We start from the raw sequence: 25,159 nt of genomic DNA, 5'->3' as shown, positions 1-25,159 counted from the left end.
TAACTGGGGTTTGGAGGAGGAACCTCCATGCTCTGGAACTGCCACAACTGAAAAGAAAAGGGGGAATGACACGCATTCTCACGCATACACGCGACTTCCCCCAGCTGAAAAAGAACAATAACAATTAAAGTAGAATACCCTTCTGACACCCCGAGTAAATGTTACAGTCCTATATGAAAGCAAAACCGTTCTGAGATAATGATAACCTCGTGATGGATACCTGCATATACCACTGGCATAAAACATAGTTGAGAGGAAAACGCTGTCAAAAGTTCTAACCACAAATGGCGATCATTAGAACACAAATTCAAGTTATTTACTATCAATTATGTCATTGGCACATCTCAGTGAAACCGAAACATGAAAACTAATTGCGAACGAAAAGGAAGGGGGGTGGGGTGAAAAGGGAATGATTCCGAAACAATTGTAGTTAATTAAATAAATCCAAAGGAAAGTATTTCTTATAAATTAAGATGAAAATACACGATTTATGAATGGCGGTGGACTCACCTTAACAGCTTGTGGAAAACGCAGACGGAGGACCATATAGTTACCATAACTTGGCCCCTTGTTCAAGGAACGCTTGGACACTGGTCAGCAGTTGTGTGACCACAGTAGTGCAACACAAGATGTTGCTGAACTATGAGAACGAACCCATTACCAGAGGTTCTGAGGCAGAGAACCTCTCCTCTCTGTGCCAGGATGGGAGTGATCTGTTGCTCTTTTTGAGTGTGCGAAGAAAACTCCATCCAGCTTCACTCACACATCAAGTTTTCCCACTGTCCAATCAAAACCTTTGCTGTGCACTCATTGCATGTGCAGTGCACGGCAAAATTAAAGGGGACAGAGAAATGTACCTGACAACTGGTTGACCCTTTCCCTTCTGCCTGCACCGGGTTTCACCGGGTAGCAGCTTGTCAGGTGCGACACTGGCCCAAGCTGAGTAATGGCAGTGACATACTGTGCATGCTGACTGGCCCAAGCTGAGTAATGGCAGTGACTTACCGTGCCAGTTGCTCAGTATGTGTGTGTCAGTGACATTGCATGTTGTTTTGTGCTGTGTCAGCTTGCAAGCCCAGACCGAGAAGCTACAGCAGGAGATTGACAAGGTAGCCAGAGAACTGAAGGAAGACCATGGCGTTTTGAGGGACGATATTCGCAAGACTGATAAAAGGTATATAGTCTGTGTGTTCTTGTGCATACATGAATTTTGTTTCTTGTTGTTTATGTTCGTTGTATTGTTTGTGTGTGTGTCAGTCTGTCTGTGATGAGCTATAACATTTTTTGTCAGTAAATGCAAGTGGTAGAGAAACCAGACTGAATGAAAGATATCAGTAAAAACTATTTAGCCATCACCTTTATGAAGATGCTCATAAACAAAACTCATAATCTTGATAAATGTTTCTGAATTCGTTAAAATTTTGTTTTTTACCACTTGAAAATGAATGTTTGCTTAGAATTCTTCATGAATTATGCTAGTTGCTTTCTCCATTGGTAAACATATATGAATCTTTTCTTAAACGTGCTTAATAGTAACTGAAATGGATCTCATCAATATCAGATAATTCTGGTCTCAGTAGAAATATGTTCTGCCAATGCCAAGTAATTCTGATAATAAAACATTAAATGGCAAGTAAAAAGTAAAATTGCAGCATTACTTACATAATTTCAAAGGTTCACAAATAACAAAAAGATACTTTAAACAAGAGAGGTAAGGCCTTCAAGACTCACTTGTGATACACTTTTTAAAAAATCTAATCGCTAAAATGTGTTCTGTATTTGTTATTATAAAGCTTCAGGTTAAAAGAAAAAGAAAAAAGGAAAAAAAAAAGTCCTAACGGCAGATTCGAACCCCGCGTGTTCGGATGAAAAGAAACTGTCTTATCCATTACACTATCGTGGCTCCTTAACTGACGTTCAAAAATATAATATTTAAACATGCTTTTTTTAAAGGGCGATAAATCGATTGCGGTATTTGCAGTGAGAACGCTGTTCAAATCATATTAATCTGGTGTAGCTTGGGCATTCAAAAAATCTTTAAGGACAATTAAAAATTCTTTTTAAGTCCGCGGTAAAGGAGACGTGGCTATCGCCGCAATCACACTGCAACATTTAGCCGTTTTCTCTGGATCTAGATAGATGTACAAGTTTAGTTACACCCAGTTGACACGGTCGATTCAATTTCTCTTTTATGTTCATTCTAGTTTTATAGTTTTAAAGTTGATATGAAAATTGAGTATTTTGTTAAACTAATAACATGTAGAGCCAAGTACAAGTACTTCTAAACATTGTATGAAGTGAAAAGGACTTCATTTTGAGAAAAGTCAAGACAGGAAATTTTTGCGTTTCATCAATTCAAGGGTATTGACTCACATGGTTTATTATTTTTAACTGTGAATTCTGACTGATTCAGTTGATATCTTTATGGCAGTTTGGGGCATAATCCAGTAAGTGATGAGGCGTTCACAAATATTTCTCTGAATAAATATTTAACGGTCTCCTTCTCCAACTTTCCATCACATGTTATCGTGTATTGTCCATGGAATATAGGATTGAACGGACAGGTCAGCTACTTGAAACAAAATGGCGTCCTTCACGTTCGCAAGGAATATGAGCACGCGCTTTGAATATGTATAAATATGTGTAGGCAATTGATTTTTGCCCATGACCTTCAGGGCTCAGCCAATAGATCTATAAAGTCCACTCGTCGTATTGATTTTAGTATTTTCCGAAAAAGACCACTTGGGCGAATGAACATAGTGAAAGCCCTGTACACTGAGAATAAAAAACACAAGCTTTTTATGTATTGAGTATTATTTCAAAATGTAATGTTTAAGATGAGAAAGATCAGTTTAAAGCAAATTAAGTCCCCTAGCATTAATTACAGAGTAATTTCCCTTTTTTACTATCTGCACCAAAACGTTTGCAAAATAAATATAACTTCCATGCTTAGCAAAAGAAGTTCCTGTTTGAACAAAAAATGATAAAAATGACTGCTCTTGTTGTTGTGTCAGAATATCATATCAAAGTGCCAAGTTTAGAGAATACAAAAAATATAAATATAACAGTAAATGCAGTTTGCATATAATTTGGCTTCTTTTTTATATTTTTTTGTGCCCATCCCCGAGGTGCAATATTGTTTTAAACCAGATGACTGGAAAGAACTGAATTGTTCCTATTATTATGCCAAATTTGGTGTCAGCTGACAAAGTATTTGCAGAGTAAATGGCAATGTTAAAGTTTACCACGGACACACACACACACACACACACACACACACACACACACAGACAACCGAACACCGGGTTAAAACATAGACTCACTTTGTTTACAGAAGTGAGTCAAAAAGACACCAGTTGTTAGAAATTTTAATGAAACTATTGAAAAAGTAGGTTTCCCCACCTTCCGCTGCTTGTTCAAAGTGTCACTGTCAGACAGCAAGAACCGCAGTCACACAGAAGAGAAAATGATCTCCACAGTAGTCTTGAAATTGAAACGCTTGCGACAGGCGCAATAGCCGAGTTGCTAAAGCGTTGGATTTTCAGTCTGAGGGTCCCTGGTTCGAATCTCGGTAATGGCGCCTGGTGAGTAAAGGGTGGAGGTTTTTCCAATTTCCCAGGTCAACATAATTTATGTGCAGACCTGCTTGTGCCTGAACCCCCTTCGTGTGTATACCCAAGCAGAAGATCAAATATGTATGTTAAAGGTCCTGTAATCCATGTCAGCGTCGGCATGCACATCCCCGAAAGCAGAGTATGGCTGCTTACGGGGTAAAAACGGTCATGCACATAAAAGCCCACTCATGTACGTACGAGTGAACGTGGGAGTTGAAGCCCAAAACGCAGAAGAAGAAATGTTTGCCATTCTGTAGCACTTATCCATATCCTGTCTTTCAGGTTGAGATCCTATTCAAAGGTGGACACCTTCATCCTGAACATCAAGGACAATTTAGAGAAACTGAGCAATTACATCCTTGAGAATGTACAAAAGCAGAAACTCGTGGCAGGCATAAAGGAGGCCAAGGCAAGGAAGGGAGAGGCAGAGAACGAACTTCAGAAAGCAAAAGAACAACTGTCACAGCTGCGGTCAGAAAAGGAGGCAATGGCAAGAGAATTCCTGGACACAACCAAAGCCTTTGAGAAGCGGCAGCGAGAGCTTGAGAACACTGTGTGGCAGAGGTTGAAGGAGGGGCAAGAGGAAGTGAAGAGGAGCATTCTGCTGCAGCGAGACGTGATGATGCAGGCGTTACAGCAGGTCCTGGTGGAAGTGAGGGGTGGGACTGGATATCCGGTTCCTGAGACTGGTGGTGATCTTGGTTGCGGACAGTGAACGGATATTTCTTTCTTTCACCCTGCAAATATATTAGTACAGTATGTTAATTCAAATCGATTGATGGTTTAACGGAACACTTGATCTGCCTGTGCAAAAAGTGTGGAGAGATGAAACAAAGCAAACAAGCTGACAAACAGATGGGTTAAATGTGAATGACTGGAAGTTTATTGACAACAACAGGCACGTCTTTGCCTTCTTTGAGTAAACTATTGCCTGGACTTTTTGTGGAATTAGGCTGCGTTGCATGAGCTGCTATCTTCGCAGCACTACCTTTGGTCAGCATTAATAATTTTCCTTGATCTATGAAATTAGCATTAACTTTGGAAAATTTTAAATGCTAATTAAACTTTGTCCTGGTGTGTGTGTTGTTGTTTTTTATGTAGTTTCAGTGTGACCAAACAGTAAATATGTTATTAGGTGTGTAAAGGGTTAAGCCAATGTTTCTGTAGCCATCGTTTGCAGCAATTTAAAGTCTTCATTTATCATTTTAAGTTGTAACCTGTTTATTGTCATTTGCTAACTGGTAACTGACCTAGACTTCTATTTATTTTCAAATATTTAATCACTCAGGTTCTTCTAAGGAAATAACACAAATGGACGTTTGCATGTACTCTCTCTCTCACACATGCACACACACGCACACATGCACACACACACACACATGCACACACACACACACACACACACATGCACACACACACACACACACACACACACACACACACACACACACACATGCACACACACAGTTTGTTTTTCTACAGACCTGAATTCCATATCAAGAGCAATCGAGTCCTTGTCCTAAGACATACAGATGTTTGAAAATATTTTTTACCCTTTTTGTATATTATACAAATGTTATTACTCATTTCATTAATCATTTCCAGTATTATTGTATTATATTCTTGTGAAGTTATACATAACCGCTTCCTATTTGGACTCTGACCACTTAATGTCTCTATGATTGCCGTTAACATGACAACCAGTTTTCCTTGCTTTCTGTATGCCAGCATGTGATGCTCAAGAATCAAACAGCACAGCCACCAGAGGCATGTCACCAAGGACATTTTCAGTGATCCTCGGAACCTGCCATCATGCATAATTGTCATTTTTTACTACTGCTGGCATGTATGATGATCTGTGATTGCTTGCCGATTGCTTCAGCTCAAGGATTTGCTGTCCGTCTGATCTATCGTTTCTCTGTTGTTGTTATATCAGCTATTTCCTGTGGAATGGGAGTCCGTGCTCACACAAATAAATCGGCTTGCCAAAGGAAAGGTTTTAAGTGTAGTTATATGAACTTTTTGTTTATACGTCAAAGGAGGTTGTTGGGTTTTTTTAATGTATGTCCATACCCAATTGTTTTTGGGGTTTTTTTTTTTTCATGTACTGGTAATCCATGTACATTAATATTAGGAGGAGGCTTTGTCTTTCTGAAAATAATAGTTGCACACATGCATAATTATTTTGACCTTCACAGTTTGTTCCTAAAGAAGTATTGGAAACAGTTATATGGATGCTGAGTTTATGACAATGTCCTGGCACTAGATACATGTTAACTGTTGACGGCTGTTGAATAAGAGCAAGAATGTGGTCTTACCTTTTCTTCACAAGTTTGCTGTCACACACAGGCAAATCAATTTTGTGCCACCGGAACAAGTATTGAAATTATAAATGACATGCGATCTCATTCTTGGTAGTCTGTCGTGTGTGACTATGACATCTATGCACGTTTGAGTAAATCACGTTTGACATGGACTCGTTTGTGGCTATGGCGTCGGCAGTGAGGACAGGGAAACTGTATGAGAGGCGGCACTTATAACTCATGCGGGAATTGTTTACAGTGCGAAAGTCGATGCATGAGGACAGCCCCACCTTTTCAGCCTAGGAAGACGTGTTCCGGTGGTACAAGAGTCGTCACAACCAGAGACACCTTTAGCTGCAGATGACCACGACGTGTACAGTATGTTGCAGTTCCCTGAGCACTAGCTGCCCCTGCCTTCATGACCATTGGACCCTTTACTGGTCTCCTCCGCTCAACCCACCGGATCCAGTCTTCATATAGACATGGGATAGACACGTCCCTAAGTCACCGAAGGGTTTGAGACCCAGCCGGCTGCCCTCACCTGGTTTAGCCAAAATGGTTTTTCAAGGTGTGACAGCTGTACATGTTACAGCACCTTGAAGCTAAAAATGAGAGCTGGGAGCCTGGTGCGATCTCACTACTTTGTTTGAAAAGTAACACATTGTTTTAGTCAGCTATCCCCACCCCCCAAAAAGTCAAATTTGTTTACTTAAAAAAAGAAAAAAAGAGCGACATGCACATAACATCTACTACTCAACGCTGATTCACTGAGGATAAGACAATAAACGTGACGAGAAAGATAAATGTTTCAAAACAAAATGGTCAAATCATGTTCCTTGTCCACAATTCAACACAATGAAATTTCATTCATGAAAATTTGATGGGACAGTGAGTAACAATAAACACATTACAAAGGCTTCCCCCAAAATCGATGGAGGAAAATGTCATCTCAATGGGCATTAGTGTGGAAACTACACAAAATGAACAGACAGTAACAAGTGTGAGACATGATGACAGTCCTGCAACGCCTCCTCGTGCTGCAAATGACGTTTCTTGTCGACTGCTCACTGGGAAACCCTGTCCCACTTCTGGAGAGCGACCAGGTAAGGTACGAGGCTGGTTGTTACGTGCAAAACGGCTTATCCGGTGATGTGCCAATTGCGTTCAGTGTGGTTCTTTCAATTCCCTCGTCCTGCAGGTACTGGTTGACGTTACGACCATGGTGAGAGGACCGATTTCTCTACGTCCAGGCACGTCGTCACCCATTCATGAATGCTACAGAGCTTTGCAATGATCTCTACTGTGCATCAGGCAATTGAGTTGGCACTCGGTGAGAAGAAGGCTTTACGAAGCTGGTCTAACCTCAAGACTTTCCAAATGGATAAATAAAGATGTGTTATAGTGTGTCAGGCGCCTGTGGTGGAAGCGTGGGATTTTCTCAGACACACTGCTCACTGATGGACCCCTCTTTCCTACCTCCCTACTCTTCTCCCCCCAACTCCCTTCCATGGCGTCTATCCCCACCAATACCCCTCCCCATACCCTCTCTCCCTCCCCCCCCTTCCCTTGGCCAAGTGCAGAGGGAGCCACCCCCCTGTCCAACCCCCCTCCTTACCCCCCATGTCAATTCCTGGCAGGATGGCAACTGCCTCAGTGGTCAGTGAGGAGCATGGCATGGTGTGTTTATCATGAGCTGTTTTGAACGGAATCAGGGCTGGGCGATCTTTCCTCCTCCTTCCCTTCCTCTTTTCATCACCCTCCCCCCTTCTCCTTGGCAGTGCCAGGTTCTGTGAGAAAAATGTTGGATGTGCAAGTCTAGCACTGTTGGTCCCAGATTGGTCTGTTAACTTCAGCCATTTGGGAAGGTTCTGGGTCGGAAGATAGTTTGCATACAGTGCCAACTGGTCAGGAGGATAAAATAGATAGGCAAGTGGGGTTTCTTCCTTTTCCTTGCTTGGAGCAGGCCAGGAGAGCCGGACGGGCAAGACTACTATGGGGGCTGTGAGTGTCAAACTAGCATCTATTCTTCGGACTTAGTTGAATGCTTGATTCCTGGTATTGGATTCTGTGAGTAACACAATAGTTCAGTGGGATTGTGTTCTGCTACATGAACATGAAGTAAATCTTGAAACATGGGGCTGTGAGTAATGCTTGTATTATGCTTTGTTGGCAATTTACTTTATGGTCTTTTGGAAACAGTTTGGTGTCAGTTGAATCGTAATGTTGTATCACAAGAACATTTAGACACTTTTGGCTGATGTGGTATTTGACAGTTAATGTAACTGGAATGTATTGATGCAGATACCATGACATGACTTGTGAGAGAGCATAGCCAGCGTGTGTGTGGCTAAATTGTATTTGAGTCTAGTGACTGAAGGAAAAGTGGTTAAAATACACAATGTAGCCAATACTTGACTAAATGGAGTACTGGTTTGGGGAATTTGGGTACCTCCTCCTCCCCCTCCCCCGAGCCCCCACCCATTTCCTGTTTGCTACAGGTTGATATTATGGTATGATGCTTGGACATCATGTTCGGCTTTACATGGTGTTGCATCTTGGCTTACATAAAATTTAATGATAATGTTCAGTAACATGTCAGTGGTGTGTCAGTTGTTGACATACTGTGGGAACAATGTAAGCATTTAGTCACAAAGAAACACGGAGATTATGTGTGTGTTGCATCTGTGTAGAATATTTTGGTTGCAACAGTTGGAGTTATTTTGAGGTTTGACATACCTATTTTGCATGTTAAGTGGTGATGGTTATATTCAAGGTGAACGAATCTACAGGCTAACTGTATGTTCATGCTTTTCCATGTGTGTGCACATTGGTGATAATGCAACATGGGGAACATGTGTGACTTGTTGGTAGTTGTGATTACCAGTGTGCTGTTGTCATATGTTATATGCCAGTGGGGTAACACATAGCTGTATGTGTTCAATAAGATTTGAGACCACTGAGAGGCAGTCCTACATTGGTGCACACAGGTTGCAATATATTTACCAGATTATTTGGTGACTATATGATTCCCATGTAATAATTGTACCAGTGAGATAATTTGTAAAGACAAGTACAGATTTGTTCAGTCTTAATATAATGGGAACAGCTATTATTCTACGGTGGTTTGACAGGAGTTAAACACTGGGAGTTAGTATTTGTCAGTCATATATTTAGAGCACATTATCTTGTCACTTATTGTTGATGGTAAGCTAAATGAAGCTTGTTTTACATCTTTACATAGATCTCTTTGAGAAGAGGGTGTACGGCTAGACACTGAGTGTCAGAATGGAGAAAGGTTATTTGTATAGTTGTTCACTTGTCCAGACATCATAATGTTTGTTACATCAGTGCAATGATGTCTAGCATATGTTTTGGTATTGATTTAACCTGGGTTTTAATATTGTGTGTGTTTCGGGTGTGCTGTTTAAAGTTAGAGAAATAAACACCTCAATTCATCTTTGTAAAAGACCCTGCTATGGTACAAGGAGAGAGTGGATTGTGCACCAATCCTCTGCCTGTTATCCTACTCTACCCCTTCTTCCTTCTTCCCCTTCCCCCTACACCCCTACCACCACCCCTTTAACAGATGTATTGTATCCATGTTCCCTTGATCCCAAGCCAGAAGTGAGCCAGAGTGCTATGGGCCAGAGAACATCAAGCTTGAACTGCAGCTGAGTTTGCTATGTTCAGCAACGAGTCCAGACGGAGGGTGTGGCAATGACCAGCAGAACAATTTGATAGTGCCTACATCAGTGGCTCAACACCACAGCTATGGTCGAGGCTCTATCATAGTATGGGGTGTAATTTTCATGCAGGGCACAACCAACCTGTACGTGTTGCAAAACAGCACCATGAACGTGGCCAGGTACTCTGATGAGATCTCCCATCCAATCGTCAGACCCTGCACTTTTTTTATAGTATTTTTATAGTAGTATATATCTCAAGTTTAATAGAATTAATTCATATAACTAAAGTATTGCATATTCAGGGGGCTGTTTATGTGATCATAACCCAGAAATTCTATTTTTTTAAATCAAAATTTCAAAAATTCAAATCTAACTTTCACAGATAATTGGTGAGCCTTTCAAGCTTGACACCTCTTAGACCTAAGATGTACTGTGATATTAAGATTCAATGCCATGAGTATTGATGTTCACCATATTGTCCTGCCGCCCTCTCTCACGCTGTAGTTTTCACTTCATGTGACGCTTTCCAACATGCAATTCAGCACAGTCCATTTTCTCAAGGAGGCGTCAATGCGTTCAGGCAAATCCGTATACGCTATCCATCTGTTAAGCAGATGCCTGACCAGCAGCGTAAACCAATGCGCTTAGGCCTTTAGGGAAAATTAAATAAAAGTGTGTTTTTGTACATAAGTAGGTCATGCCCATGCTTTCATTTATTACATATATTACATATATGTTTTTGTCGCTGCTGTTTAGGGCACATTTTTTATTACTTGTTTGTTTAATCCTTGAGGCTTGCCAAGTTTATGAATAAATTAAACATTCGTGCTTACTCCACTAAAAAAAAAATCGTTTCATTGTCGTCTGTCTCTCCCAAACATAATTTGCCCTGGTCAAACAACTACAACCTTCTCTGTGCCAGCGTCAATGTGTGTCTGTGCATGTGCGTGCAAGAGAGGGAGATGGCCAAATTTTGTGTACATGTACTCAAGTGCTCAACTGGCTACTAACCATAGTTCAACTCAAAGCACATGGCGTAAAGCGGACGACGGTTTCACTGCATTGATGGTGTCCAACCATTGACGTGAGGAGGTAACTCCTGTGGCGTAAGGCTATCAAAGTTCGAATTTGAACTGAAAGTTGTTCAGCGCCCACCAGTCACTTTCCGAGGTGCCAGCTCACAAGCACACTATCAGCTGCCTAAACTTCCACTGCACAATCTTATCTCTACTTCTCTTCGTATCTTCGCATAACTATTGTAAATAAAACAATAGAAAACCTTTTTGTGACTGGCCTCTGCAAGTTCCTGCCCTGCCGCGTGTGGATCTTTTCTATCCTTTAATACAGTAAATCAGTAATTCTTTTGTACCATCCCCTTAAAAAAAAAAAAACCACTTGGGTATAACACGGCTACATATGTTATATGTAAATGCTTTTGTGAATGCTGTACAACGTAAAAAAAAAACAACAAAAAAACAACCCCAAACTTGTATCTGAATTGAAAACCACTACGTACACAACTTGTGGCTGTTCCATAGCCGTGCAGCCACACACTATTGATTTTTCTGATAGTGCTGAGCTTAAATATTTCTGCTGTGCATTGGTGATTTTCTCCGTTTTACTTCGTCCATGATTTGTCTGGCAGGGTCAAGCTTCAAATGCTTTCACTGTTTGTTGGTGGTTTTCTCTGTTCTGTTGCGTCGATTATTCATATAACAGTGCCATGCTTTTCAAATTATTTGGCTGTTTATTGGTAATTTTCTGTTTCACTTCGTCAGTGATTTCTCTGCATGTTCTGATAATTGCTGGGAAGTTGTTGGCCACCATCTTCACCTGTCCCAAACCAAGTGAAGTGTTGTCAGGGCACAGCAGATGATTTCCAGACCAGTTCTCTCTGTCGGTTCCTGTCTCTCGCAGCTCTCTGTGAATCTGGGAAATTCAGGTCTGTCCATTCTTTGATGTTGTCCTGCCACATTTTCTTTTGCCTCACTCTCTTCCTGCTGCCTGGTACGGTGCCCTGCAGAATGGTCTTTGAGAGCCTGTCGGATCTTGTGATGTGTCCGTACCATTTGAGCTTTCTTCTCATGATGACGGTTAGGTCATCGTGGGGTTCAGTGGCTTGAGTGATCTTCTGTTGAACCTCAGTGTTCATGACGTGCTCAGCGTAGGAGATGCCCAGTAGCTTTCGGAAGCATCTCATTCCCATGGCTTGGATCTTCTTCTGGACATCGGCAGTGAGAGTCCATGTTTCGCAAGCTGAGCACAGAGAAGCACTGATTGAACCAGTGAGTGCATAAGTTTTACTTTCGATATTCATGTGATATTTTTCTCTCTGCAAATGGGCTTCAGTTGAATGAGCGCTGCTCTTGTCTGCGCTGCCATGGACATGGGAAAATGGAGAAGAAAAAAAAGTTTTTGTTCCGTAGAAAGTACAATTCCTTTGAGACTGATGTGACTGTGTGTTTAGCATTCAATTAATTCAAAAGAAGAAAGAAAGGGTGGATGGAACACAGCAGAGCAAAATAGCTGAAGGTCAGTGTCTGTTGTATTGTATCGTATTGTTTTTTTTTTGTGACAAGGTATTTCTCTGTGAAATTTGAGCTGCTGTCCCCGGGGAGAGCGTGTCGCCGCAGGTGCAGCGCCACCCTCTCTCTCTCTCTCTGTGGGTGTGTGTCCAAGTTATTTGTTTTACTACGAGTGGAATTTGTTACCACTGAATTTTGCCAGGGACAACTCTCTTGTTGCCATGGGCCCTAGGTTTATCATCTTATCAGAATAACTAGTGCCTGATTCACCACTCGAGGTCCAGTGGAGGGGGAGAAAATTCTGGCAAGGGGGTTTCACTGAATCCCAAGTCCTCAAATTCTTTCACTTCATAGGCGGAAGGTCAATGTATGTATAGATTACCCCTGACAACACAAAATAGCGGAATGTCAGTGAATGCATTCACTGCTACAATACAAAATGGCCGCGGAATATCATGCAGTGTATATGTATAGACCACTACAGCGAAACATGACGGAATGTCAGTGTATATGTATTGACCACTACAGGACAACATGACGGAAAGTCAGTGTATGTATAGACCACTACAGTACAACATTGCCAGATTCTCACTCTCCTCTCTCTCACAAAAGAGAAAAAGCTGAAAACACTGTATGACTAGAATAACATTAACTCTTTATTTTGTTGAAAAAAAAGTCCATAAAACAAAGAACCAAAGTGAACAATGAAGTAACAACAGAATCAATACAATGACAGGGGGTGGGAACAGACTAACAACCAATCAGACGCTCTGACAGGGACATTTCTAAGAACCAATCAGGAATCGGCTTCCACACAGGGGACTGTTCAGCCAATCAAGATTCATCATAGGTCATTTCAATATTTATACATACCAACTATCAAATAGCTACAATGGGTAATAATAATAAAAACCAACTTCTGCTGTGATCTGGATCAATCAACACAGAGGAAGGAAGTGTTTGACAAAGCTTTATACACAACTGCTGTAAATGACATCAAATCTGCACTAAAAAAAAGAAAAGAAAAAAAGGGCTCACATTATTACGATCATTCCCAAAGCTCCCTTGAGAAACTCACATGGGACTCTCAGAATAGTAAATCTGATTTTGAACTAGACATTGTTCAAAACAGGAAAGGAAAAAAGAAAAAAGAGGAGGCGGCAATGCCAATACCGTCAAGCCACGGGCAAGATTTGTCTATACCTGACAGTAGCAGTCAGCCACGGTCTGGAAAAACCTCAAGTCATTCTTATGTCCAGGCATTCGTTCTCAACAACTGTTTACTGCCACACAAAAGTGTCCACCCACCACTGGCCAATACTAAATAAATAATCATAACAAATAGATTATCGTATCGAGTAAAAAAAAACAAAAAAATAATCAAGAAACTCTACTGACACTTTGATACTGGTCTGTGGTTTAATCAAGTTGAAGATAATGGTGTAGCATAATGACAAACACTGTACCCAAGGGATATAACCCTCACACCTCTTTAGAAACTAGCACATTCGAGCTCTCAGAACAATATGCAGATGGGCATTGTGTCCCTGTGAGCCCAGCGCACCCAGACTGGAGCGGATCGAGTGAACCAAGTGGACTGAGTGAACCGAGTCAGCAGGAGGTCACAACAGAGGAAACCACTTGGTCGTTGCTGCCAACAGCAGATGACAGTGAGAACCAGCCTGCCCAGACCACAACCCTCAACATTTGTCACTAATCATCAATATCAAACTTAGCAACCAAAACTTTTTAAAAATCACTTTAAGTCTGCAGCATTCAGAGGAGTATTTGCACTTCGCCCCCATAACCCCCACCCCCAAAACTCCCTTACACACACACGCACAAACATTCTGTCACCACACACCTTTTCTCTTTACTCAAAGTTCAAGCAGGCACAGGGACAGGTGCATAATGTTACATGTACATGCACCTAAGAGCATGATGCAAGTCGGCATGCTGACATTACTTGCTGGCATCAAGTGTGCACACAGATGTGCAGCATTTCCCATCAACTCCTTCACTACTGACCTTTGGTGGAATAAATAAGTGGGGCATCAGTTGTAATGGCAACGGCAACTGCTTCCCTTTCTGAACTTTTTAATGAAGTTATTTGTTTCGCTAAGCAAAGGTAATGTCATCCACAAAGGAAGGAGTCTGAATATGGTATAGTGATGGACATCCTGACCTGTGACCTCTATCTCCAGCAACAGCCCTTCACTGAGGAACATTCTCAGCAGCAGCATTCACAGTTCATAAAGCTTTACTCTGTGTTGTGCTTAGAGAACCTTCTCACTTTAGACAGTTCAGCATTCACAGTTCATAAAGCTTTACTCTGTGTTGTGCTTAGAGAACCTTCTCACTTTACAGACAGTTCAGCATTCACAGTTCATAAAGCTTTACTCCGTGTTGTGAGCTTGAAGAACCTTCTCACTTTACAGACAGTTCAGCATTCACTGCCCATAAAGCTTTACTCCGTGTTGTGCTTGGAGAATCTCCTCACTTTACAGACAGTTCAGCATTCACAGTCCATAAAGCTTTACTCCATGTTGTGAGCTTGAAGAACCTTCTCACTTTACAGACAGTTCAGCATTCACAGTCCATAAAGCTTTACTCCGTGTTGTGCTTGAAGAACCTTACTTTACAGACAGTTCTTGTCCCAATCAGTGACTGTGGCATACATCTCATATAATCCTCTCACAGGCCATGTTATTACACTTGTTCATCTCACTCATGTTATTATTTATCACACCTTACTTGTCTAACTCACCAAGTATTACACCTTTTTATTCATCTCACTCTGTGTTATTACAGCTTACTTATTCATCTAACTCACTGTGTTACTGCACTTTACTTATTCATCTTGTTCACCATGTTATTACACCTTACTTATCCATCTTGTTCACCACGTTATTACACTTTACTTATTCATCTTGTTCACCACGTTATTACACTTTACTTATTCATCTTGTTCACCACGTTATTACACCTTATTCATCTTGTTTACCACGTTATTACACTTTACTTATTCATCTTGTTCACCACGTTATTACACTTCACTTATTAGTCTTGTTCACAACGTTATTACAATTTACTTATTCATCTTGTTCACCAAGTTATTACACTTCACTTATTCGTCTTGTTCAACACGTTATTACAATTTACTTATTCATCTTGTTCACCAAGTTATCACACTTTACTTATTCATATTGTTCACCATGTTATCACATCTTATTCACCATGTTATTACACCTTATTCATCTTGTTCACCACGTTATCACACCTTATTCATCTTGTTCACCACGTTATCATACCTTACTTATTCATATTGTTCACCATGTTATCACACCTTATTCATCTTGTTCACCACGTTATCACACCTTATTCATCTTGTTCACCACGTTATCATACCTTACTTATTCATATTGTTCACCATGTTACCACACCTTATTCATATTGTTCACCACTTTACCACACCTTATTCATCTTGTTCACCATGTTATCACACCTTATTCATCTTGTTCACCACGTTATTACACCTTATTCATCTTGTTCACTACGTTATTACACTTTACTTATTTATCTTGTTCACCATTTTATCACACCTTATTCATCTTGTTCACCACGTTTTTACACCTTATTCATCTTGTTCACCACGTCATTACACTTAACTTATTCATCTTGTTCACCACGTTATTACACTTCACTTATTCGTCTTGTTCACCACGTTACTACACCTTATTCATCTGGTTCACCATGTTACTACACCTTACTTATTCATCTTGTTCACCACGTCATTACACCTTATTCATCTTGCTCACCATGTTATTACACTTTACTTATTCATCTTGTTCAACCATGTTATTATACCTTATTCATCTTGTTCACCATGTTATTACACCTTATTCATCTTGTTCACCATGTTATTACAGCTTACTTATTCGTCTTGTTCACCACGTTATTACACCTTATTCATCTGGTTCACCACGTTATTACACCTTATTTATTCATCCAAACTCAATGTGTCAAAACACCTTATGTATTTCCTTCACTCACCATGTTTTTAACACCTTATTCATCTCAATCACCATGTTAAATCAATAAACATGTATCTGTTTCCTTACATGCCGTGTAGTATAACTGATTTTTTTCCCCATTCAACATGACACAATCTTCTTTCCGACTGCAATTACACAAAGCTGTACATCTTTCTTCTTCCAATCACTATTTCCAATCAGCCTAAGTGTGTAATCTGTACACACCACTTTTACAGATCCAACAACCACTATTCTTGCACCAGCAAAATGGTTTCAATAACAATTTCAATCACAAAACAGAAAGTGTCTGGTGATTCAACGGACTGAATGGGAGGGGATGTGAGGAGCATAGGAAGCCAAGGTTAACCCTTGTCTGGCAGTAAATCAAAGTTTTCTCTGGAGTGCCTCAGAGGTATCCCCATTTCTATCCCCTCTTTCTTTTGTGGAGTCATTCACACCCACACACACAGAGGCGTACATGCACCCAGCTACTCCCTACATTCATGCTGTATGCGAGGATCTTTGGTTGTGTTCCAGCAGAACACAGGGCTCGTCAAATCATACCCGAGAACCTCAACTCATTTTTACCTGTGATGCTATAAAGCAGTGTATCCCAGTACTTCCAAAACATTCAGTTCAAAACCTTTGATCCACCAACCTTAATCTATGATTCATTACTTTTGTTTGCTTTTCAAGAAGTCCCATGAGCAAGAACTTACTGTAGATGGGCAGTTGTTTATTTCTTGTCTAATAATCATATAAAATTGATAAATATTAAATTATGAAAGATCATCACACATGCATGTGCACGCACACACACACTCATGTACACTCCAAACACCTGTCCCATGTCCAGTTAATCACATCACCACCCTCCCCTACACCACCTTTATTTCATTCTATTATCTTTTTCAGGGCCTAACATCGCTCTAAGTGAAAAGACGCTAAATCGTTTAACAACATCAACCCAAGACAGCGTCTGTCGATAAGAGCCACTCTGTCCCAGACTGGTCAGTCACCTTCTTTGTCACAACACAGGTCTGCGCCAACAAGAACCTATACACATACATTCCCCTGGTGTGACCGGCATGCCCCCCTGACCACCACAGAAGTGATGCCCACATAAGCAATGAATACTTTCCTCATCAGACACACTGAATGCAGAGTTCAGCTGTAAAGAGTTGAGGTGTGACATCACACCAGGTGCCCCTCCCACCTTGCTGGGTTATCACAGCAGTACGCAGAAAGAAAAAAAAAACACTTTCACTTTCACTTTGAAGGAGCTGTTCAAATGAGCTAATACACCACGCCACATCTGCTTTGAAACAACCCCCCCAAAAAAACAGCCACCCAAAAAAACCCCAGAAACATCAGACCAATGCCTGACCTACCCATACCTTGAAAGCCTGCCCCAGGTTTTTGTAAAAACATTAAACATAAAGATGACAAATGACTATGAGGACAAGACTTGACAGCTGTAATTAAGGTTGAATAGATGACAGTGGTGACCGGTTCCTGTGTAGAAAGAAATGACCCTATCCCTGCCATGCCCTGCAGACAGCCACACACCCTACAACCCATTACCTCTTTCACTGCCAACAGTCATTTTATCACAGATCTTCAATGCTCTCAGATCATGTTCTTCCCTGCCCCCCCCCCCCAACCCATCCCCCTCCCAAGCTACCACACAACAGTCAACACTTGTGACACAACCAACCCACACTCCCCTCCCAGTCTCTCTCTCTCTCACACAAACACTCCAGTCTCAATGCTGTATCACAAAAAGTAAAACACCACCTTTCTACAAGAAGCCAGTCAACGGGTAAAAAAAAAACAAACCCTGGGTAACTGACCTCATGTATTAATCCGTATGTCAAAAACTTTTTTTTCAACATGCTCACAAATATTTGAATAAAACATGGTGCATCCTTCTAGCCACAGATACACAGAAAGCACAGGTCTAAAAAAAAGACAAGTCAAAGATTTTAAAAAAATTTAAAAAAAGACAAAAAAGAGTTATCTAAATAAACCAAGTTTAATAAATCAACAATCAATGTTATAATAATGACGATCATGACGGGAGCTCCTGAACACTCTCACAGTCCACCGCTACTTCACAGCAACAGGGAAACAGTAGAGAGATTAAAAGCTAAAAAAGATTTATTATCAAAAAACAGGATGAATTCCCTCTTTCATACTGTGACACTGACATTCAGGAGACAGTAGTGACATTAACATTCAGGAGACAGTTTACATTAATTTCCCATACAATCAGTTTACATGGATGGTGACAAATGGGGTTGGAGGAGGGTGTGTGTGTGTGTAGGTGGGTTTGCGATGGAGAGAATTTCAAGGAGAGAAAATATCAAGTCAAGCATGTAGCAGATCTGATGGGCATGAGGAAATGGAAAGGAAGAAGAGAGAAGACAACCAGAGAGGACAACAACAACAACAGGAAAAAAAAAAAAAAAAAAAAGGCTAACAAAGCACAGGACTGGGAGTTGCGGTCACCCTGTGGGCATCCTCTTATGGGTCAGCTCTTGTGCAAAGCTCAACACAACGCCTCTCACATCACTCCCAAGATCCTCATCCTCCATCATCCAACAAATGGACAAAAGACAAAAAAAACTGCAATGTCATCAACACAACAATATTTTGGTTCTTTCTTTCCAACTCTTGTAGTAACAGATATTGCATTTCATATAGATATTTATATATAATATGTATATATATCATATATATTCATATACAAGAACTGTACACGTCTCCAAAATGAAAGAAAACCACCAACAACAAATGAAAACAATGATTATTAAAGTTAATCACATGACAGACAGCAAATCTCACATGCAGTTGCTTACCACAAAAAAGGAGAAAAAACTAAAATAAATAACTAAAAATGAAAAAAGGGTAGAGTTTCGCAGAGCAGCATGACTTCTCAGTTTGTTCATTGACTGGCATTCACAACAACAGTCAGCAATATCCCACCAGTCAGAGCTCAGTACGGTCACTCCCCACACCCCCAAAACAGACCAAGAGTGTGGGTGAGGGAGGAGTGGGGATGGAGGACAGGGTAGGAGGAGGGTGGGAGGGGATGGAGGGAGCAGGGAACAGGAGACTGGGTCCATTACTCCTTGTGCAAGACACCACACGCAGACACCCACCAACCCAAAATGGCCCAGCACATACATATATTACATGGATGTCAATATTTTGATACAACTAGTTACTTCTACATCAATAATGTCATTATCTAAAAAACAGAAATGACATAACTTAAGGGGGAAAAAAAGGGAGAAAGGGAAAGAAATCTGACCAATCATCAAAATATCTGAAAAAAAAATGAAAAAAAATCAAATAAAACAATTTCCACAGTCAACAAGACATGGTCACGGACTGATCAAACACATGATGGGGCCAACAAACACTCCAGTTCTTTCAAAGCAGCAGACACTCCATGGACCAGTATGTTGTTTACCAAACCTCAGGATATGAGCTTTGAGCAGTAGACTGCTGATCACATTGTCACAACAGATTTCTCAGTGTACAGTTCAGGTTGCTCTCCACAAGGACAGCACTTCGCTACTGTGCAAAGCCACACTCTCTTCTTCCTCCTCTTTCTGTCTGCATATCAACATTTCTATTATCTTCCTCTTCTTTCCATCAACATTTCTATTATCAAGTGGAATTTTCCTACACAAGTTATACTTGTAATGACAAAAGGGCCAATCACTGATGTGGTTATATAGCATGTGATCGGAACTGACCAATCACTGGTGTTCTTGAATGCTGCCACACTGGCCATCCTCTCTTCTGCTGTAGTTGTGAACAATCAGCTTCACTGCAAGAAAAACAGCACAACACACACTCAGTGTGTCCTGCTGTAGTTGTGAACAAACAGCTTCACTGCAAGAAAAACAGCACAACACACACTCAATGTGTCCTGCTGTAGTTGTGAACAAACAGCTTCACTGCAAGAAAAACAGCACAACACACACTCAATGTGTCCTGTTGTAGAGGACATCACCACTGGCTTCACCTGTGCAAGTTCAGTCAACAGAAACGGATGTACCACTTTGACCCAACAAATCAGCTTTCTTACTAATTATCTCCCTTTCTCAGTTGCTTTGGGACCATGGTACACTGATGCCTATCCACTCATCTCTGGATCAGTAAGTTCATGGTCAAATATCAATGCTGTGACAGAGGACAGTTTTAACTACTGCTAGAAATTCCTTGATCTTTTTTTCACAGCCATAGCAGGCTTCAATGCCACACTCATGCAGCCAACACACTGTGTTTCCTCCGAGTTACGTGTGGACACATCCAGAAATTCTGTAGTTAGTTCCCTTCCTTTGTGCTTTATGCACATGTAGGAATGCGAAATATGTTTTAATGAGACAGATTTTGATACAGGATTCAATGAGTGAAACTGGAGAATGAGTACTTATCAACCCACAATTTCCATCTGTAAACTGTACAGTGTCAGTGTATACACTTTTCCATCAATCAGAAGCAGTATGTATATTTCAAACAGCTGTCTTGGGGAAAAAGACCCAATATGCAATGACAGGTATTTGCTGGGGAAAAAATCTTTTGGCAGTCAATGTAGGTATGACTTTAACACAATGATACACCAACATGTTAAAAACAATCTGCAAACATATTCTAGTTACAAATTATGACAAGAGAGGGATCTCTTAGTAACATTCATGGCCAATTCTGAATACTGATGATAGAACGTTCAAACACAACAATAAAAGTAAGGTATTTGGCTTACTGCTTCTTTTCCTAATGTTCCAGCCTTTTACTTAAAATTTCTTAGCCCACACCTAGACAGATCCACACTTTACAATGCTCACAGCCCTTCTCAAGGGCACTGACATTTCACTAAAGGACGTAGAATTGCACTGGCCACCAACACAAACTGACCTTTTCAGTTTCTGAATACCACAGAGACATTGCCATTCTCATTCTAACCTCTCCCATCACACACACACACACACACACACACACACACAAATAGGCAACATCATCAAACGACAAAAACAAAACTCATGCGTTGGGGAGATTAGTTAATTAAGACAATTCTTTCACTGTGACTTTTGTCCCGTCTGTGAATGTGTCGGAAGAGGATGTTGGGGGTGGGGGTGACACAGTAAACACAGGCAGTAGACATGAATCCTAAACAAATGATGACAACCAGCACTCCAGTACTTTACCCGTACTTCAAGTTGATCAGGAGGAAAGGAGAACCAGGGGAATTCAAATGCATAAGATTTTTTTTGTTTTCATCAGAAAGAAAATCAAAAAACAAATATGAAACAAACAGGAGAAGAGACAACAATACAGAGTCAGATCCATCAAGTTTTGAATGTAAAACTCCACAACACTTACAAAAAATCACGGGTAGTCTAGCCTACAATGTAAAAGCTTTCTGCTTGAATACAATGGGCAGAAAAAGAACATGGACACAGGACCAACATGAACATCGACACTGGATTCACAAGACCACTTCACACAGGACTAACACAAACACTTTGTGTCACAGAGCCAACAATTCACTGAACACAGGGCCATCCAAACACTTTATACAGGTCCCACAAAACATGCTTTTTGCAGGGCCACACAACACTGACTCGGGACCAACAAGACACTTTACACAGGGCCAGCAAACACTTTACGCAGGGCCAGCAAACACTTTACACAGGGCCAGTAAACACTTTACACAGGACAAAAAACAATCCCACTAAATGGGCTAAGAAACACACTTTACTCAGGGCCTATAAAACTTTACATGAAGCAAGCAAAAAAACAAAAACAAAACAAAACAAAAAAACTGGGATCCAAAAACACTGACACTGGGCTTTAAAAAAAACAAAAAAAACCCCAAAAAACTGAATGAGAATCTTCATCATCAGCACAAATTAATAAAGATCAAAGTTATCAAGAACTGGCAGTCAATATATATATATATATATTCCATCTCTAGCCCGGCCAAACGCTCATCACTTTCACTCACATTTCCAAGCATCGTCAGTGCCTCACACACTCTGAAGCCTTTATCAAGTACTCTTAAGCCTTCATCCTCTCTTAAGCATGTTTGCTATCTCTGTCTGTCTGTCTGTCTGTCTCTCTCTCTCTCTCTCACACACACACACACACACACACACACATATTGTATCTGGACCATTTTCTGCAAACATCTTCTTTCTTCAGCCACCTTTGTACAGGGTACAAGCTGCAAGGAACCATAACTATGGCAATGGCAAAACACTCTGAAGATGTCTGCAGACATCTTGACATCAGCACACACACAGACATGATCACACACACACACACACACACACACACACAGGCACACATTTTCAAACACACTTTGACATCTGCACACTACATATTTGTTCTCTCTCTCTCTCTCTCTCTCACACACACAAACACACATATCAGTTTACAAGTGCCATGTACACAGATGCCATGACAATTCACAGAACTTTGAAGATCACAGGGCACAACAAATAAAAAGCCACTCAGCCTTTGTCCACAACAGACAGCAGTCCTAGCAGCCAGCCAAACAAGCTAACAACCAAGCAAGCCGTCAACAACAGACCACAGACAATGCACCAACAACTCACCATTGAACTGGCCAGTCACTGGCCCGCCTCAAAGACTATCACAATCTGCTGTCATCTAAGTTTATATCAACTATGTACACAACAAAGTTTCCACCTTAATCTAAAAAACAATTAAAAAAAAAAAAAAAAAAAAAAAGCGAAACAACAAAAACACAAAAACATGTGCCATCACTTGTATACTTTTATATATATACATCCCACACATCATCACATAGTAGGTTGTGTGCTCACTTGCACCCCCAATTATTTAAAAATATGAGACAAAAACAACAGACCCTTGACATGAGATACTAGATCATCATCAGAGACAAAAATTCTTTGAACAATTATAATAAATACATCGCAATAAGATTAACAAAAACAAACAACAAAAATCCGTCAAAGACACACATTCACACTCACACAAAACTGGGCCTGTAAAAACTATGGCATGGTTTCTGTTTCTGCTATACAACCAGTGGCAATTACAACAGAAGCACACACACAAATCATCATTATCCTCACTGTACAAAGAGACAATTAAAACCAAATCACTGATGATGATGACATGGCAGTCATGTTTATGCTATTCGACATGTCCAAGTTTTCCGACCTGTTTGTCGTTCTGGTGGAAAGAGTATCACATTCAAATCTGACGACAAAAAGAGTGTGTGGTAGACAGTGCAAAATTGCATGGTGTCCAAGATGACAAACAAGACAAACATAGTTAGAGAAGAAAGAAAAAGAAAACAGGAGGAAGGAAGGAAGGGAGGAAGGGGAAGAGGAGCAGAACAGTAAAATACTGAACACACAAAGAGATCTCCACATGGGGTAAATCTTTCCCACTACGGAGCAAGTGACCATTGGTCCCACTACACTCACCACACCCCCCACCCCCTTCCTTCCGCACATCCCAAAACACCCTCTTCTCATTTCTGCACCTCTTGCACACTTTGCTGCACTCCCCCCCCCCCTTCCTCCCCTCGTGTCATGTGACACCTTCCTGCACTATGACATATCGTGCTTCACAACCTGCCGCATCGTGTCACATGTTCATCATCCACTTTCCTCAAACCCTACAAGTGGCACCTCACAGATTCCCGCTTACATCCACAGCCATAAGTGGCAACTTCCACAGTGCCTGTGTGCTTTCACCCACATCTTTTAACTGGAAACTTCACCCAAGCTTGCTTTCACTCACATCTTTTAACTGGAAACCTCACCCAAGCTTGCTTTCACTCACATCTTCTAACTGGAAACTTCACCAAAGCTTGCTTTCACCCACATCTTCTAACTGGAAACTTCACCCAAGATTGCTTTCATCCACATCCATGACTCACAATTTCTGTGATGTGCACTTTCATTTTCATCCACACCCATGACTCACAACTCCACGATGTGTGTGTGCAAGTTGCAGTCTGGGCTCAAGTGAATGAAGCCCACAACCAACATCACTCACATGCAATGCCCCCACCACACCACAACCAACATCACTCACACACAATGCACCCACCACACCACAGCCAACATCACTCACACACAATGCCCCCACCACACCACAGCCAACATCACTCACACGCAATCCCCCCCACCACACCACAGCCAACATCACTCACACACAATGCCCCCACCACACCACAGCCAACATCACTCACACGCAATCCCCCCCACCACACCACAGCCAACATCACTCACACGCAATCCCCCCACCACACTACAGCCAACATCACTCACACGCAATCCCCCCCACCACACCACAGCCAACATCACTCACACACAATGCCCCCCACCACACCACAGCCAACATCACTCACACCCAATGCCCCCCACCACACCACAACCAACATCACTCACATGCAATGACCCCACCACACCACAACCAACATCACTCACACCCAATGCCCCCCACCACACCACAACCAACATCACTCACACGCAATGACCCCACCACACCACAGCCAACATCACTAACATGCAATGACCCCACCACACCACAGCCAACATCACTCACACACAATGCCCCCACCACACTACAGCCAACATCACTCACACCCAATGCCCCCACCACACCACAGCCAACATCACTCACACCCAATGCCCCCACCACACCACAGCCAACATCACTAAAGTGCAACCCCCCCACCACACCACACAATGTGCAGCACACACGCTCTTCAGCAGCCTCTCTGGCCATCTGTTAATACATATCTTGATTGACACTGCAGCAAGCCAACGCTTCTGCTAATGAAAAGCATCCAGAAAACAGTTTTCCTTTGCACCAGGGTCACAAAAATGTATCTCTCTCTCTTTCACATGTGCACACACACACACACACACACACACACACTTGTTCACATGCACAAAGGAGCTTGTGCCTAGGGTT

The 25,159-nt window shown here is 41.3% G+C and overlaps 1 protein-coding gene and 1 long non-coding RNA gene across 2 annotated transcripts in view; one reads left to right on the top strand and one right to left on the bottom strand.

The window, feature by feature from the left end:
* The window catches only part of LOC143280943 (transient receptor potential cation channel subfamily M member 1-like), a 54,002-nt gene extending 44,058 nt beyond the window's left edge, over nt 1-9,944 (top strand). Inside the window, exons 19-20 of the mRNA XM_076585758.1 lie at nt 1,067-1,174; nt 3,897-9,944. Coding sequence (XP_076441873.1) covers nt 1,067-1,174; nt 3,897-4,329 — 541 coding nt within the window. The 3' untranslated portion in view covers nt 4,330-9,944. The remainder of the gene's footprint in view (nt 1-1,066; nt 1,175-3,896) is intronic.
* A 2,818-nt stretch (nt 9,945-12,762) lies between these two features.
* LOC143280941 (uncharacterized) lies at nt 12,763-24,303 on the bottom strand. The gene is made up of 2 exons (XR_013055075.1): nt 16,027-24,303; nt 12,763-15,995 (listed from the first exon to the last, which is right to left on the bottom strand). It is a non-coding gene; the product is annotated as an uncharacterized LOC143280941 (long non-coding RNA).
* Between the last annotated feature and the right edge of the window lie 856 nt (nt 24,304-25,159).

Source organism: Babylonia areolata, chromosome 4 (genome assembly GCF_041734735.1).
Source record: "Babylonia areolata isolate BAREFJ2019XMU chromosome 4, ASM4173473v1, whole genome shotgun sequence".
In the NCBI taxonomy this organism is placed as follows: Eukaryota; Metazoa; Mollusca; class Gastropoda; order Neogastropoda; family Buccinidae; genus Babylonia; species Babylonia areolata.
Note: the sequence above shows the minus strand (reverse complement) of the source record. Positions and strands in the feature narration are given on the sequence as shown.